Source organism: Artibeus jamaicensis, unplaced genomic scaffold (assembly GCF_021234435.1).
Source record: "Artibeus jamaicensis isolate MK-2021 breed Jamaican fruit bat unplaced genomic scaffold, CSHL_Jam_final scaffold_369, whole genome shotgun sequence".
NCBI classification, from domain to species: Eukaryota; Metazoa; Chordata; class Mammalia; order Chiroptera; family Phyllostomidae; genus Artibeus; species Artibeus jamaicensis.
This window is the reverse complement of record NW_026522042.1, coordinates 41,177,456-41,192,938: the sequence shown is the minus strand read 5'-3', so window position 1 is coordinate 41,192,938 and position 15,483 is coordinate 41,177,456. Positions and strand designations below refer to the sequence as shown.

At 40.0% G+C, this 15,483-nt stretch overlaps 1 protein-coding gene across 11 annotated transcripts in view; it reads right to left on the bottom strand.

The window, feature by feature from the left end:
* The window catches only part of MAST4 (microtubule associated serine/threonine kinase family member 4), a 524,826-nt gene that overhangs the window by 90,236 nt on the left and 419,107 nt on the right, over positions 1-15,483 (bottom strand). For all 11 annotated transcript variants that reach the window (XM_053657255.1, XM_037150788.2, XM_053657256.1 and 8 more), the window contains one exon: positions 13,258-13,346. In XM_053657255.1, the coding sequence (XP_053513230.1) occupies positions 13,258-13,346 (89 nt within the window). The remainder of the gene's footprint in view (positions 1-13,257; positions 13,347-15,483) is intronic.

The following is a 15,483-nucleotide window of genomic DNA, read 5'->3' as shown; positions in this document are numbered from 1 at the left end:
CTATCTTGCTGGTAAAGACCATCTCAGGAAACAAAATGGGAAGTAGGAGTCAGGTTAGATAGCCACATATTCACAACAGAAATGGCTAAAGCCTCACAGCACCAGGAGAAATGAGTCTCCATCACTATGTCAACAATAAGAAGAGGAGGAACGAAGTAAAACAGCTTCGCAGAACTTCCGACAAAGCAGACAGCATGCTATACACCTCAGTGGAGTTTGTTGTTGGGGAAATACATGCATCTCTTGATGTTAAGAGTCTGTCTGGTTCCGTGTGAGGGGAGAAAAGTTTGCATTTGGCCTCTCTTTTTCTAAACCGAAACTGTCAAATGAAGTGACAATTGAGAGGCTTGAAAATGCGTATTTCCCTCTGAAATAATGGCACAAAAGTACCCAATGTGAACCAGCTTTTTCAATTTTGAGGATGCCAGAACGTGTCCATTCCCAAACCAAATTACTGATCCCACAAGGAAGGTGGCTTTTTACCCACTGAAGAGCTGGCTTCTTCTCCTGCATTTGGCCTATTTAAAATTATTTGCATTCTGCCATTTGCAACAACTTGGAGGGATCTTGAGAACACTATGCTATGTAAAGAAGTCAGACAGAGAAAGACAGGTACAGTATGATCTTACCTATACGTAGAATCTAAAAACACTGAACTTTGAGAAATAGAGAGTACAATGGTGATTACCAGGGTCTGGGGCTGAAAGAATTGGGAAGATGTTTAAACGTACCAACTTGAAACTAGCAGAAAAACGTCCCAGGGATCTAATGCTCAGCATAGAGATCACAGTCAATAATGCTGCACTGTAGACTTCACACTCGACTTCATCATTCTCACCACCAAAAGAAATGGTGATTATACGCTACGACAGAGGTATTAGCTAATGCTATGGTGGTAACAATCATATTGCAATATATAAACATATCAAAACGACAGCTGTATACCTTAAACTTTACACACGGTTATATGCCAATTCAATTTCGATGAATAAAAACAGTAAGAGGATTTGCATCTCTAAACACTGAAGTGGGGCATGTCCTCTATGTTCTTTGCCTGAGGATCTCTCACTCTCATGCATGCACAGCTCACACTCCCGCTCTCACAACCTTCAAAGCTAAATTCACTCCTTTAATGACTGGTCCCCCTGGTCACTACTACAGCGTTCCAGTACATTCCCACATGTGCAAAGAGGGGCTTCTACGCCTAACTGCTCCTGTGTATGGATGTGCTCACCACACACGGGCATGTATTCCTACTCCAGATGACACATTTTGAAGATGGCCTTCCAAGTGTGCCTAAGAGATCCAGGACAGCCAGTCTTTCCATCAGAAGTCCTTCTAAGCGGAATATCCATCCTCAGATGATAATAAAATGAAGGACAGTGACCATATCTAGAATACGCTTGTGGTAACTCGGGCACACTCTGCTCTCCTTCTCTGGTCTGTAGAGCCCATACTGCTGACCCACGCTAACTTCTTTCCTTAACATTTCAGAAGCTGAGAGATCATCTTTCCTCAGGTTCTAGAACACTAAAAAGCAGGCCACCAATGAAGAACACAAGGCCAATATGAATTAATCCTGAGAACACAGGGTAAAAGAATCCTTTAAAACAAAAGAACTAGAAATATCGAGTTTACATAGCCTTAGAAGAAATATTAAAAAAGAATGTTAGAAAAATGCATGTAATATAATCTCCTGTAACAGAACAGAAAATTAAAGAGAATTGTTCAAAGTTATAGGTGATTGATAGCAGACTGCCATAACACTTTTAAAAACATTAGCCTAAAATATAACTTTTTAGATCTAAGGAAAAGGATGAACTTACTCTCTCCTGGTCACTAGGGAGGTGCCACCTCCTGCCGACCATCCTTGACCTGACACAGCCGTGCGGGGACTCGTTGGTGTACTATTTCCCTGTTCAGCTCCTGACTACCAGTTACTTTTTTAAAGTATCACAGCACCGTAGTTCATTCCTAAATGAATCTGGAATTTTTCCTCTATCTTTAAAACACACCCTAAATGATAGCCATAACAACTAAACACATGTTAGCCCATGTGTTTCTTTCTGGGAACATGAGCTCTCCCCCATCCCCTTTTCGGGCATGTGGTGGTCCCAAGTTCTTTGACAGAGTAGGACAGAAGAGACACGAATGAAAACCACTGATGTAGACACTGTGTTCAGGGCCCCAAAAGAAGAGTGAATCAGAGCTTGCTCTGCGGACATGCCAGGTCTTTCCTGCTCCGTCCAGAGGGCACCTTCAGGGCCAGGTTCCCGGGCCTGGCTGGGAAATAGGCGAGAGGCAGTCACTAGTGAGCAGGGCTTCAGACCTGGTTCTGATCTTGATCTTTAGCTCAAGCAAAAAAATTACTCTGTAGCCTAAACTGTGACAAAAGTTGATTTCTCTGGTTGAAGGAAAGGTGGACTAGGGGGCAATGAACCCCACTCCAAACCACCCTTCCTACTCCCTGTGCCTGAGGCAGCTCCTCTGGAATTGTTGTGGTTCTGATCCACTGGAGTGGACTTTTTTAAACACACTGTTTGTTTCCCAAATCAGCTCTAAGCCCATGTAAGTGCTCCAGCGGAGGGACTTCCAAAGGCTGGTGTGTCAAGATGCAAATGTCACAGAATACTACAAACGTGCCCCGGCAGAAACTGTCGCAGATGCCACATTCCACTGTCAGCAACCCACTTGGAGACTCCAACAAGCCCGTGCTCTAATCTGCTTCGAGTTTACACACTATGGGGTCCTATTATTTAAGCCACATCATGAATTCAGACTGGTTACAACGATGCTTTAGTGGTTTCTTAAAACCTCACACTGTTTGGCACTTTATAACATTGCAAATACTATCAAATATAATCATTCACTTGAGGCTGCAGGGACAAGTTCTATTATTTCCACTTTATAGAAAAGGAAGTTGAGCCCTATAGAGTGTTTGCTCAAAGAAGCACTGCTGGTATCTGGCAGAGGTAAGCAAAACCCAGACTTTTACCCTGAGGTCCCGTGTTTATCACATACAGTATTTATTACTGTATCAGTTGTTAGAGACCTGAAATTAACAGGCCTGGGTAGCAGGATTACAGAGTTACATAGTAGCGAGAGTCCAGTTCTCAATGTCTGGAAAAGCAGGAACACAGTGTGATCTGTGAACAGCTTTGCAGCTTCATGTACCAGTTCCTCCTTCATTTACCTCACAATGTCTCCAGGTCACCAGGACGTCACTGGGTACAACGTTCCTGGAAGCTTAACAGGACTGACTATTGTTTCGCCTACAGAGAACACACTTGAGATGTACTGAGGTGCATGCCAAGTTATTCTGGTGCCTTCATAACACATTCTCAATGCTTATTAAATGTCCCTTGCAGTGCGCATTAAAGAGCATTTCCCCTGGACCCAATCTCTGACTCTTAGGGTCTCAGGCAACAATGGACGGCCTAACAATACAAATACAAGACAATAGAAGGCCAGCATCTTGAAGAATGACTTCCCAGTTTCAGTTGAGAAACTAATCAGAGTCGATCAAAAAGAATTTTGTGTAATACTGTTCACATTATTTATAAGAATAAAAAACTGGAAGGAGCCCAAGTATTCATTTAGAGGAAGGTAACTAACTACTGCACATTCATAAGATGAAATATTTTATGTTGATTAAAATCAAGCATTTGGGAAAGACATTTAATGATATGTCAAAACCTCAAAGTAGCATGGAAAGAAAATGACCTAGACAAAATTAAATTCCTGATCCCATACTTACACACATATATACAAATGCATGTGTGTACATTAATTTCTGTTTGCATGCACAAATTCATGTCTACATACATGTAATATTATTATAGATGTAGATATGTAAATATATATGTTTAGACAAAACCCCAAATGTTAAGTAGTTAACTCTAAGCAATGAATAAGAATATAGATGATTTTTATAATTTCTTGCATTTTCCAAATTCTCTACAATAAATACACACAGCTTTTATAAACAGAAAAAAGGGCTTTGAAGACATTTTTTAGAAACCAAAAATATTTCAGTTTTTTTAAAGCAAATCTCAACTCTTCTTAAGCTATGTGACTTTCTTGCATGTATCTTCTTCTAAATGTTCTCCACCTTTCTCTCCATAGCCCACGGAAACCCAAACTGGCTGTCAACCCTGAAGCAGGAGTGTGGGTGGGCAGCTCCTCCCCACAGCGGAGCCCTCTGCACCGTGAGGGTTGCCACAGTATCTGCGCACCATAACGTATCAGCACAAGCTCTGGATTTACCCACTGCCACTCCTGACATAAAAGCTTAGAACTTGAAAAGCCTGCAATGTGCATGGCTTTTGTAGAGAAGTACTCACATATTGCTGCAACAAACACAAAAATTTGCACTGAAGCATCATTAAAGCTGCTATTACAATGACGCCAGAGAGGTTCAAAGACAGAGATGGCACTGCTGTACATGGTACTTAGGAAACATTCTTTAGCACATGAAGTTGAATCTGGAGTACAGATTTTCAACCCCTCTGGCCGGGTGCCCAACAGGTAAAGGCCACTTTGGTTATGTTGAACCACCGGCCTTCTATCGAGGGCCCTGGGCACTCAATGAAAACAGATGGCAGGCCGCCACGCTAATGGAACCTCTGCCTCAAGTTCTTTTATCTCTCTGAAACAGCGAGTTTTTCCATGATCCAAATCCACACTCTTGCCAGCTAATGGGCTGGAGATAGTCTGTATCTACATACAGCTAAGGGTTACTAGCTCAAGTTCAGAGATGACTCTGGGTGAAGCTGGTAAAGACTGAGCCAGAAGCACCACCGTGCCAGAAAAACCAGTCCCCGTGGCTGTCACTGAAGCTGTCCCACCTGAGAGCACCAACTTCTGAAAATCTGGAGGGTGAGCACAGAAGTGACTGAGCAAGGATTTTAAATGCACTTCTTATTTCCAAGGTAAACATTTATCATAGACCTTGGAATAAAAGCAGCCCTCAACCTAAGCAAATCTACAATTTTTTTCAAAGAGTAGATAAAAAAAGATAAAAAAAATTTTGGGGGGGGCAATGTGAATAATATAAACTTGCAAGAATTTGGAAGACATACTCCATGTCATTTTATACATTTTAAAGCAATGAAATATATATATCACACTGTTATCAACTTAATAATAATAAAGTCACCACTCTCTGGGAGCCCTGTCTTCTCCCGGATTCTGAGACACTGTATTTTCTTCTTTCCTTCCTGCCACTCACACTGCGGTGTCTCAGTCTCTGGCTGCTACTTGTCACCTCAGAACCTCTAACTGTTGGCACTGTACTCAACTGCAGGTTCTGTTTTCTCAGCCCAAAACTTTTTCTCTCAGTGATCTCATCCCTTCCCAAGGTTTTAAATAATATCTATGAATGAATGGCTTCCAAACTGATATCACCAGCACAGACTCGGCCCCTGAAGTCATACCCATATAACAACTCTTTGTCACTTAGGTATCTCATGGGCATCTTAAACCTGATATACAGCAAAATGCACTCTGAAGCATTAGCTCACATCATTCCTGACCCGTCCACCCGAGGAAAGGCCGGGTCACCCACTCATCTCCTCAGCAGGACGGCGGGGAGACTCCACTGATCGCCTCTCTGTCACCTCGCATGGAGTTTATCACTAAATACTGTCCATTCTCACTCGTAAAACAGGCAATTATGATCCAACTGCTACCTTAGCAATCAAACCAAACTGAGGAAAACCCACAGTTGACACATAAACACACACAAAAAAGGCAAATTTCTGATTAAAAATAAAAGAAGAATGAAGAATCCTTCTTCCCAGAGGATGAGAAAGTAAACTCTTCCTGAGCACCTGCTCAGGGGACCCATGAATGAAAACCAAACCAAACCACCCAAAATAACACCACTTTGGTTAACACAGAGGAGTTTCAAAATTAAATTCATAAGTCAGCTTCCAAAAGCTTCAGCTGAGAATGGAGAAGCTAAACAGTTACATCAAAGCCCATTCAGATTAAATTCTACATGTAGAGATTAGGGGAATATGAAAGGTGCCAGTCCTTAAATTATCGTTAGGAATAAATTACACGTAAACACTGCAGTTTTCTCAAAGGGCCAAGATGGTGAACAGAGGCCACTCGGCAGAGGGGTCCTCAGGGAAAATGACTGGCGAGGTTGGCTACATGCATTGTTACTGATCCAACACAAAGCAACAGCCCGGCTTGGAAAACCCACTGACGTCAGTCCATCTGATTTTATCATCCTTTTCCTTAAGCAGGAAGGGCAAGATGTGTCTCTACTCAGGCCAACAATCAGCAAGGACACAAAGGCTAGGGATTACGGTACAAAGCTGTGAGCACAGCAGGGAGGAGGAAAGAGGGCACGCTCCTTCATTCAGAGAAACTGGCTTAGGAAATACTTGAAATCACAGAACAGATGCATTGTAAAATCATAAAACTTGGACACACACACTGGATTAAGAAATCTGGTCTCAGTCCCTTTGAAGGCTTTTAAAAACACCAGATGATCCACAGGTGATGCTCCACCCAGGGCTGACTTTTTAAGCACAATGAAACGAAACCCTACAACCTTACTTCTTACAAAGAAGACTTCAAGGTGCTTTAAACCGAGCACAGGTTTTACAGGTTTCAGTTGATTTTGTTAAGATCCACTTATAAAAAAAAAAAAAATGACAATGAGTGACCGAAGCAGCGATTCCTCTCGAGCAGAAAAAAAGTTTCTACTTTTTAAAGAAAGAGTGGTTGTATGGGGCGCTGGGAAACCTAATTTCTGTTATGGCTAACAACCAATTTGCCTCGACCCTGTGAGCACACAATTGGCTTTGTTCTGGTACCCAAACACGAAGAAGCAAGGGAATCATTCGTCTTGAACCATCATGTGTACTCAGCCGAAAGAGGTGACTGCCTTGTTGAATGAACATTTTTATTAAAGACCTACAAAGCAGATTTAAACAATTTGGCAAATAATGTTTCAAGTGTGAAAAACCTAGTAAAGGCTTTTGAACGAAAGTCACAAAATAAGTGACACAGGGCATTGTTACGTTCAGGGCTTGTGTCCCTACTCTCACCTTGTCCAAGGGACAGTCTTGCACTGATACCAGAAGAGCATCCTTCTCTATTAGCTAAGTTGTTCCCAGCAGCTGCCTGCAAAACCTGATGGTCCCACAAACATCTCAGCAGAAATATGTAACTTCGTCATCCCTCTGGTCATCTGGGGAGTAGGCAGAAACTCTTTTGATGCCGTTTTCTGCTTCCTATCTTCTTCCCTTTGAAGGCTAGCCTATAAATTTAGGAAGAATTCAGAAAAACTCTTGTAGCTCAAAACCTCGCTCACTGCTTGGAAAAACCATCACCCTAGATGACATACTAAGGAGTATGAGAAAGGGAAGTAACGCATCACCGACACCAGCCTCGTCAAGCACACAAGGGCAGAAGCAGTAGTGAGGTCACAGCAGGCGATGCTTAGGGCAAGACCAGCCTTGTTAATAAATGAAACTCAACAACTACACACAATGACCACAAAAATGGAAGAAATCGGAAAGAAAAGATGGACAAACTGTTCCACAAAAGAATGAAAGAAAAACATTTAAATTAATCAGAAAGTCAAAGAGCAAATCACAAAAGAATATCGATGACATTACAAAAGATTAATAGAACACGCACATTAAACATACTAAGATACTCGCCTCACACCTGTTACGATGGCGATTACCCAACAGACAAGAAACAGCAGGTGCTGGCGAGGAGTAAGGGAAGAGGGAGGCCCTGCGCAGTTTTGGGAGGAATGTAAATTTTAGCTCAGGTACATCTTGGAAAAGCAGCCTGGTAAACAGAGCAGCAATGAGTACACTGGCGACTAACCAACCAAGAAATTTTATTTATAAATAAATAAAGAAAATTCATTTATTTATATAATAAATTTATTATATTTATATAAATTTATATAAATTTATTTGTATATAAACTTATTTATGTATATAAATTTAATATATAAATGATATATACAATTTACATGTTTCATATATATAACTTTTCCAAGTAGACACTAACCTAAAGGGTTATGCGGGCTTTTTAAAGATAGTTCCTGTCTTTAATAGCTTTCTGAGTTGTTCAATAGGAAAGTGATACTCCTTTCCATCTTTCTTCTCAGAAACCCCCTTATCAATGAGTCTAAGTAATCATCTGTGAATTCAAAGGAAAACAATTTCTGAAGACACAAAAAATTACTTTAAAAGCCTAGAATCAGTAGGTCTTAGTTATTTATCTGTATCTAGTCTGTAGCTCATCCTCTAGAAGTACAACTTTTGGAGCTCGTACTTTCAGCATCAGAAGCAAATACAAAATGAAATGATACTGCGGTAGGCATAATTTTAAAACGGTCTCCTCAAGATCCCTGCAACCAAATTATTCAAGCAAATATATTTATACATATTCATATGGAAATTTTGGAAGAAGGGAAGAAAAACTCAGTAATGTTTATCTTTGGGGAATAGGAAGGTAAGAAAATTAGCATGTAATGACTTTATAAGGACAGCTAGTTGGGGGGTGAAGAGATTGAGCAAAAAGGAAGGACTCATGGACATGGACAACAGTGTGATGATTGCTGGCGGGAGGGGGGAACAGGGGACTGAATGGTAATGGAGAAAAGAATACAATAAATATTTAAATAAAAAAATTAAAAAATAGGGCTCTAAAAATAAAAGCAATAAAGAAAACAAAATAATACTTGCACTAGTTTTCTATTGCTATGTAATAAATTACCAAACATTTAGTGGCTTAAAAATGATAATCTATTTACTAATCTTACAATTCAATGGGGCAGAAGTCCGAGTACAGAGAGGCTTGTTAGAGCACAGCAGGGTCTCCCAAGGGATCGTAAAGCCAAAATCAAAGAAAGGCAGAAAATCATGAGCTGCTAGTCCCCAGGAACCCTCACCTACTTTTCCTTCTCTGGGTCATCATGTGGCTAAAATCAAAGCCTCCGTTGGGCTGGCCTCTTATCTGGAGACTGGGAAAGAATCTGCCTCCAAGCTCAAATGGGTTGTGGACAGACTGAGATCACTAGGCGGTCACAGGACTGAGGTCTCCCTTTCATCCTGGCGGTCAGCCCGAGGCTGTCTGCAGCGTCTGGAGGCTGCCCTCCTCCATCCTCAAGCCCACAGTTGCCACATCCCATCATTCTCAGGCTCACATCTCTAACTTCTCCTGCCATCAACCAGAAACACATCTTTCTGTTACAGGGCTCCTATGACTGGGTCAGGCTCACTCAAACAACCTCTGTGGGAAAGGTTAGCTCGCTTGGGACTTGAATTACCTCCGCAAAATCCCTCCACAGTAGTACCGAGAGACAGGCAAAAGTAGGTTCACAGTTGTGAGCACACAAAAGTTTCTTCTTGTATCGTTATTTATTAATTATCGTATTATTTATTTGTATTATAACTGTAACCCTACTGTTGCCCACCCTGGGCATTATATGAGAGGAACTGCTTCAGCACAACCTTAGTCTTTTTGGATTCTACCAGTTTTTTTTAAATGTTTGACAATATGCTGCATGAACCACACCATCTCTTTATACTGGTTCACATTCCTCTTGTAATTGCAATGAATCAACATTTCATGCTTTTGTTGCCAATTTTAATTTTTTTCTGTGATGGGCCATTCACATTTTTTGCCCATTTTCTCTTGGTCCATTCACCAGTTTTCAAATTAATTTATACAAGGTCGTTAATATAAAGGCAATCAGATGTTTGTCAGTTATAAGCATAAAAACATTTCACACTTTTTGTTTTGATTTTCTTTATGACATGGAAAATTTCATTTTAGGAGAGACACACTAGTGTTTTCCTTTGTGGCTTCTGTATTAAATTCCATGCTTAGAATCTTCGCGGAAATAGAAGTCCGGGATATTCTAGCTTCGTTTTTCTTAATGGGACTGCCCTGCCCACTGTTCTTAGAGGAATCCCTGCCTTTCCACAAACGCTCCTTTGTTTGTGGAGATGATAAGCTCCGAACGCTGTGCCAGTACTCCTTTTCCTCAGAGCACGACTGATACACCTACACAAATAAATTACAGTCTCGTCTCTGCTGATTCACTTGACGTGTATAAATTCGTGTGTCAGTGCTGAGCGGTGTGACTCATGTCACCATCCCTCCGTGAGAAAATGGAAAGCTTCCTTTTATCTCCTGGGTCAGTGAGCACTGAGATGGCAGTGTTTCTGTGCCTTGGGTTTTGTGGAGACGTCTAGGAACCCGCACCTGGCGTTCTGTGATCACACATGTGACAGAGAAGGTGGCAACAGGAATGAAGAGGGAAGGGGCACCGTGAGCGAGGTGGCACTTCACATTATGAAGACATGCGGACTGGCCTTTACTTCGTTTACATTTTCTTCTTTTTACACAGAAGTAGGGGTCTACCAGACTGCGACAGATGCCATTGCTCACAAAGCCCGACAGACTTCTCCAGCTTCTCGGTGAGCAACAACCTGTTGGGTCTGTGGCATAAGGAAAAATCCTCTCCGAACAGAAAGAATGGTTCCTCTCGGCCCACTCCTCTGATTAAATACCAAAATTAGGTTTGGAGAAAGAAGAGTTCAGGCTAAGTCTACATAGAAAAAAAAATAATGAAAAGGATCATTAAAGCCTTAACTACATTTTCTCTGACCTCAATATAAGAACTGAAGAAAATCACAGTAATAGAAGACTAAACAAAAGGTACATAAAATGTGGTGCGATTACTTCAGAACACTATAAAGAGGAGTACGATTAATTTTTGTAATCACTATTGAGTTACGTGTAACAAATGGAATTGGTCATTCACTCAGCACCTGGTGTCCACTGTCAGGCACTGTGCCGGGGAAGGTGAAGACAAAAAAAAACAATTCCAGCCCCAGGAAGGTACGAGGCCTTGCTTGACCCCTGCCAGCTCTGACTGATGATGTAACACAGATCTTCAAAGTGTACATGGTAACCACATAAACAGTTGTGCACGTCACGCAGCTTCGGAACTACAGCATTACCAACTGCTTATTCCTCTCCCCAAGCAGACCCCCCTCCCAACTCTCAGGAGCAACTTCTGTCATGAGATTGGTGTTTTAAATGACCATGTTTTCTTTTATACCCTTGCTACAAACATATATACACATATACACACATATTCATGTGTATATATATGTGTATGAATCCCTAAACAAAATATTCTTTGTAGATCATGTTAGCCTTATGGGAATGGTTTAAATAACATTCTTTTGTAACTTGCTCTTGCCGTCCAATGCTACATTTGAGTTTCACCCATGGAAATATGTGAGGGGCTACCTCATTTTCTTCTACACGCACGGTGTTCCGGGGACGACTGTGCCACAGTTCATTTATCAGTTTTTCAACGGACAGATATTTAGGTTGCTCCACATGTTTAGCTATGACATGGGAGGCTGCCATAAGCAGTCTAGGACATGTCTTCTCTTGTGTTTGTGCACAGGTTTCTCTCAAGTTCTGCCTGGAAGCAGCATTTCTGGACTCCAGTGGTCTTGCTACGGCATCATAATCCTATGGATGCATCTTTCACATTTTTTACTTTACCATCTGCTATTCATTACTATGCATAAAAGAAAATTTTATTCCAATGGACAACTACCTCTGTCTCTCCCTTCTCCCCACTCTCAAGTTGAGAGCCCCCATCCCCACAAGCAAAAGGACTTGGAAGGAAGAATCATAGCCCTAATTCTAAATATATAAAATCAACTGCATCTGAAAGCCCATCAGTGTTACGTTAGAGTTATCACAATAGTGTAAGGGAAGAGATTAAATCTTCATCCTTTTAACCCATCATCCTTCACAATCCTGAAGACATCTTCCCAAGCACAGATCTTCCTCAAAATCCTTGAAGGGCACTCAAAGTCAAAACTCCTTCCACTCTCTGGCTTTCATTTCTTTTTCCACCTTTATGTTCTCTTACAATCAAGCACGCACCTCCCGCTCTCTAGCCACTGACTGGGAAGACCCAGTCTCTCACCGTTTCTACCTGTCGGCTTTTGTTCACCTTTCAACATCTTGATCAAGTATCTCCTCAAACTCTCTCTCTCAGACCTTCCTGATTCGAATTAACCCTTTTCTTGTTCACACCATCTTGGACAGAACTTTTAAAAATACACATACATGCACGTAACGTAGAAAGCAGTCTTCATTGCAATTTTTTTTTAACAGAGTTCTACCTTCCTTATAATTAGTGTTGGGGCCCAAGGGCCTCATCTTTTGAATCTTTATTGGCCTCACATTGGTTAGAAATGAAACGGATCATTACTGCATCATTGACAGGTAAAACTTTACATAAATTTGTACATACATACGAAAGAAGACTCAGTCTAGTCTACTCATACTGTTGTTTGTAATCACTAATATATATGAAACAAGCTCAACTTCAGGGAGAAAATGCTGACTATTTCTGACAGAGTACAGGGCATGCAATGCCCAACTACAATAGATCATCCCGGCATACTGAGTATTTTGAGCTGAAGGAACGAGAAGCAGTGTGTGCAGGAAGCGCATTCTGGCCTGTCCTAAATCAGGGCCGAAAGCCTGAATGTGGCAGCTGTTCACTCTCCCTGTGCCTGCAGTGGAGAAACATCCTCATCTCTAACGATAAGGGACACAGAAGAATCTGAGCAACGGGCCTTGCTAAGTTTCCCCCAGTTTACCACAATTATTAGCTCACCTTTGCCTCATCGTATTTTTTTAGTCTTTTTCAAAAAATAGTTAGGTGTAACCATTTCTTTGAGTCTTCACTTCCTTATGCATGTTCCACACATCACACAAAACTTACATTGAATAAGTTTGGATGCTTCCCTCTTGCTAATCTGTTTCTGCTTACAGGATTCCCAGTGCGGAACTTGGAATAATGGAGGAAAGAGATCATTTTTCTTCCCCTGTAGTACTTAACACTAATCCTCTTCCTGTGAACCAGCATGGATGTGCTTCCCCCAAATAACCCTCACACACACACGGCTTGTGGCATTCACAAAGTTAGAAATATAGAGAGAAATAATTTTAAAAGGACCCCACGTAAAAAGAAAGTCTCGATTTTAGAGTCCAAATACTCTAAAGAAAGTAAGGTTTGGGCCAACATCAGAGAGAATAAATTAGTGATAAACCAACAGGAAAACCAAGCTAACAAGGCATGAAGACATCTGAATCTCGAAGTGCCTGGACTGTTCTGAAAAACCAGCAAAAAAGAAGTGAAACAAAACTCAAGGAAAGAGAACCAATTACCTGCATGGGCCGAGAGAGGGGAATGTGGACGAGGAAGTGCTGAGGACTGTCCATTGCCTATCAAGCTTTTCCGGTTGCTCGTTCGGCAGCTGTCGAAAGGAAAGGAAAAACATTTAAAAAAGAGAACATAGCGTAAATACTAACATTAATTCAATCATATTCAAATTGGCATAGACTAGCAGTTAAACAACCTCATACTATTACCAAACTTTTTGCAAGCTGATATGCACTCAGTAATATTTGAGGGGCGGTTGCCTCTTGAATACTAGAAAATATAAAGTATTCACACTGTATAGCATCATCAGTATTCCTCACCACCAGTGAAGCGACAACCAAATGCCTTCTTTCAGGTCTTGACTGCAAATATGTGACACGCCATACATACAAGTGATAAATTAAGGATTCAAGTCAGCAAACCACAGGTAGCATCTTTGTCGACATGAAATTTCTAATACAAAATGACATGCAATGAAGCGCAATGACATTAATCTTACAATGATGCACTAATTAAAAATCTAATTATTTCGACAAATTTCATATTTGTGCCTTTTGTCAATTGAACAGCCGATGCCTCAGATAAATGTCCCTCACCACTCATTCATTTTTCATCGTATGCACTGCATCCAAATTCCGTAGCATGGTAAATAGTTTAGAGACACAAAAACAGATTCTACTTTGTATGAACATAACAGTGAAGGCCTTTTTTTCACAGGCACACTACCTGCTGTTTTCATAGAAATAAGTTGCTATATATGGGCACAGGGCAACTATTTTTTTTCTTATATCTGCTGGTAGAAAGTCATAAAATGGCTAATTTTATTCCAAAGTAACTTTCACTAGCCTCAAAGAATAATGCAAATGCAAAACTGGTTGATGGTGAGGTAGATATGACTTCCACTCGCTGTTCTTCAGTAAAGGCTGGTGCTTCATTCTCTACTATCAGCACAGACATTAGAAAAGCACAATAAACACCAGCAGGTTACCACACTGACCTGACCTACAGTAAGGTTCAGGGCACCCTAATTCCATTCTCCCACACTGGGGCACCTTCAACCACCACTAAAGATTTACCGTAGTGCCTTCTTAATTCAGAACATACCTATGTTAGAGTAGGTTCTTGACAGAGAATTTTTACCTGACTTCTAAATTAGATACAGTGGATACATTTGAAAGTGTGTATAAAATACTTGAAAGGAGCATTTCTAAATATACATATGATACATTTAACCAAACCCAATTTCTTTCAGCAATATTGACTTGCACACCAATCTCCTCTCTTAGATGTTTGCTGCGTATCACCGTTTGTCAACATCTCCATATTTATAATTTCTTAAGGTCAGGCTGCATCATTCTATTTTCCTTACCGAAGTAATCAACATTCCCTAGCATTATCTGTGAGTATAATTAAGATCATGTTTACTCAGCCTTAAAGAAGCTGTAGAATAAGAATAGACCCTTGATACTTAATTATGAAGGTGGATTGAGATATTATCAACTCATCTATCAAAAACTGTATTAAATTCATAATTATTAAATCAGATGGTGTGACTGTTTTAAGAAGAAACTGTATAATATATTTAGTGTTAATTCAAATTAATGTCTCCTTTCATTTCAGTACAGATATTTTAAGTACATCAACCTGCTGGTGTTAATAAAATAAATTTAAAAAGGACAGATTTATACCCTGGAAATCTCAGCAAAGTTATTTATTAGTTAAGCGAATTAACTGAAACAAGAGTTAATTCAAAAAAACAGCTATTTGCATTATTTTTTATATTTAACATTTGTTCATTTATGAAAATCTTCTCTTGATAATCAATCATCACATATATGTAAGTCAAATCAAAATGTAAATAAAGAGAAACAGTAATCTGATGAGTAGCTTAAATAGGGATATTACTAAAATATGCTAACTTACTTAAACCTAAAATTTAGAAAATATTTCATATAAAGAAAACTTTAAAAATTAAATTTTCAATAAGAGATACAGAATGACTAGCAGACTACCACAACAGCAAAATAAATAGACAATAATTTAGGTTTATAATAAAGAAAACACAAACAAAAAATCTAACATTTTTATCAGTTATTTAAAAGTCTATCATAGAAGGGTAAAAAATACTAATTTTTAAAATGAGATTCAAAAATAAATGTCTAGACAAAACCTGGAAATGGTTTATTTGTTTGGCCAATAAAAAAATATAAACTATGAAAAAAGTTTATATT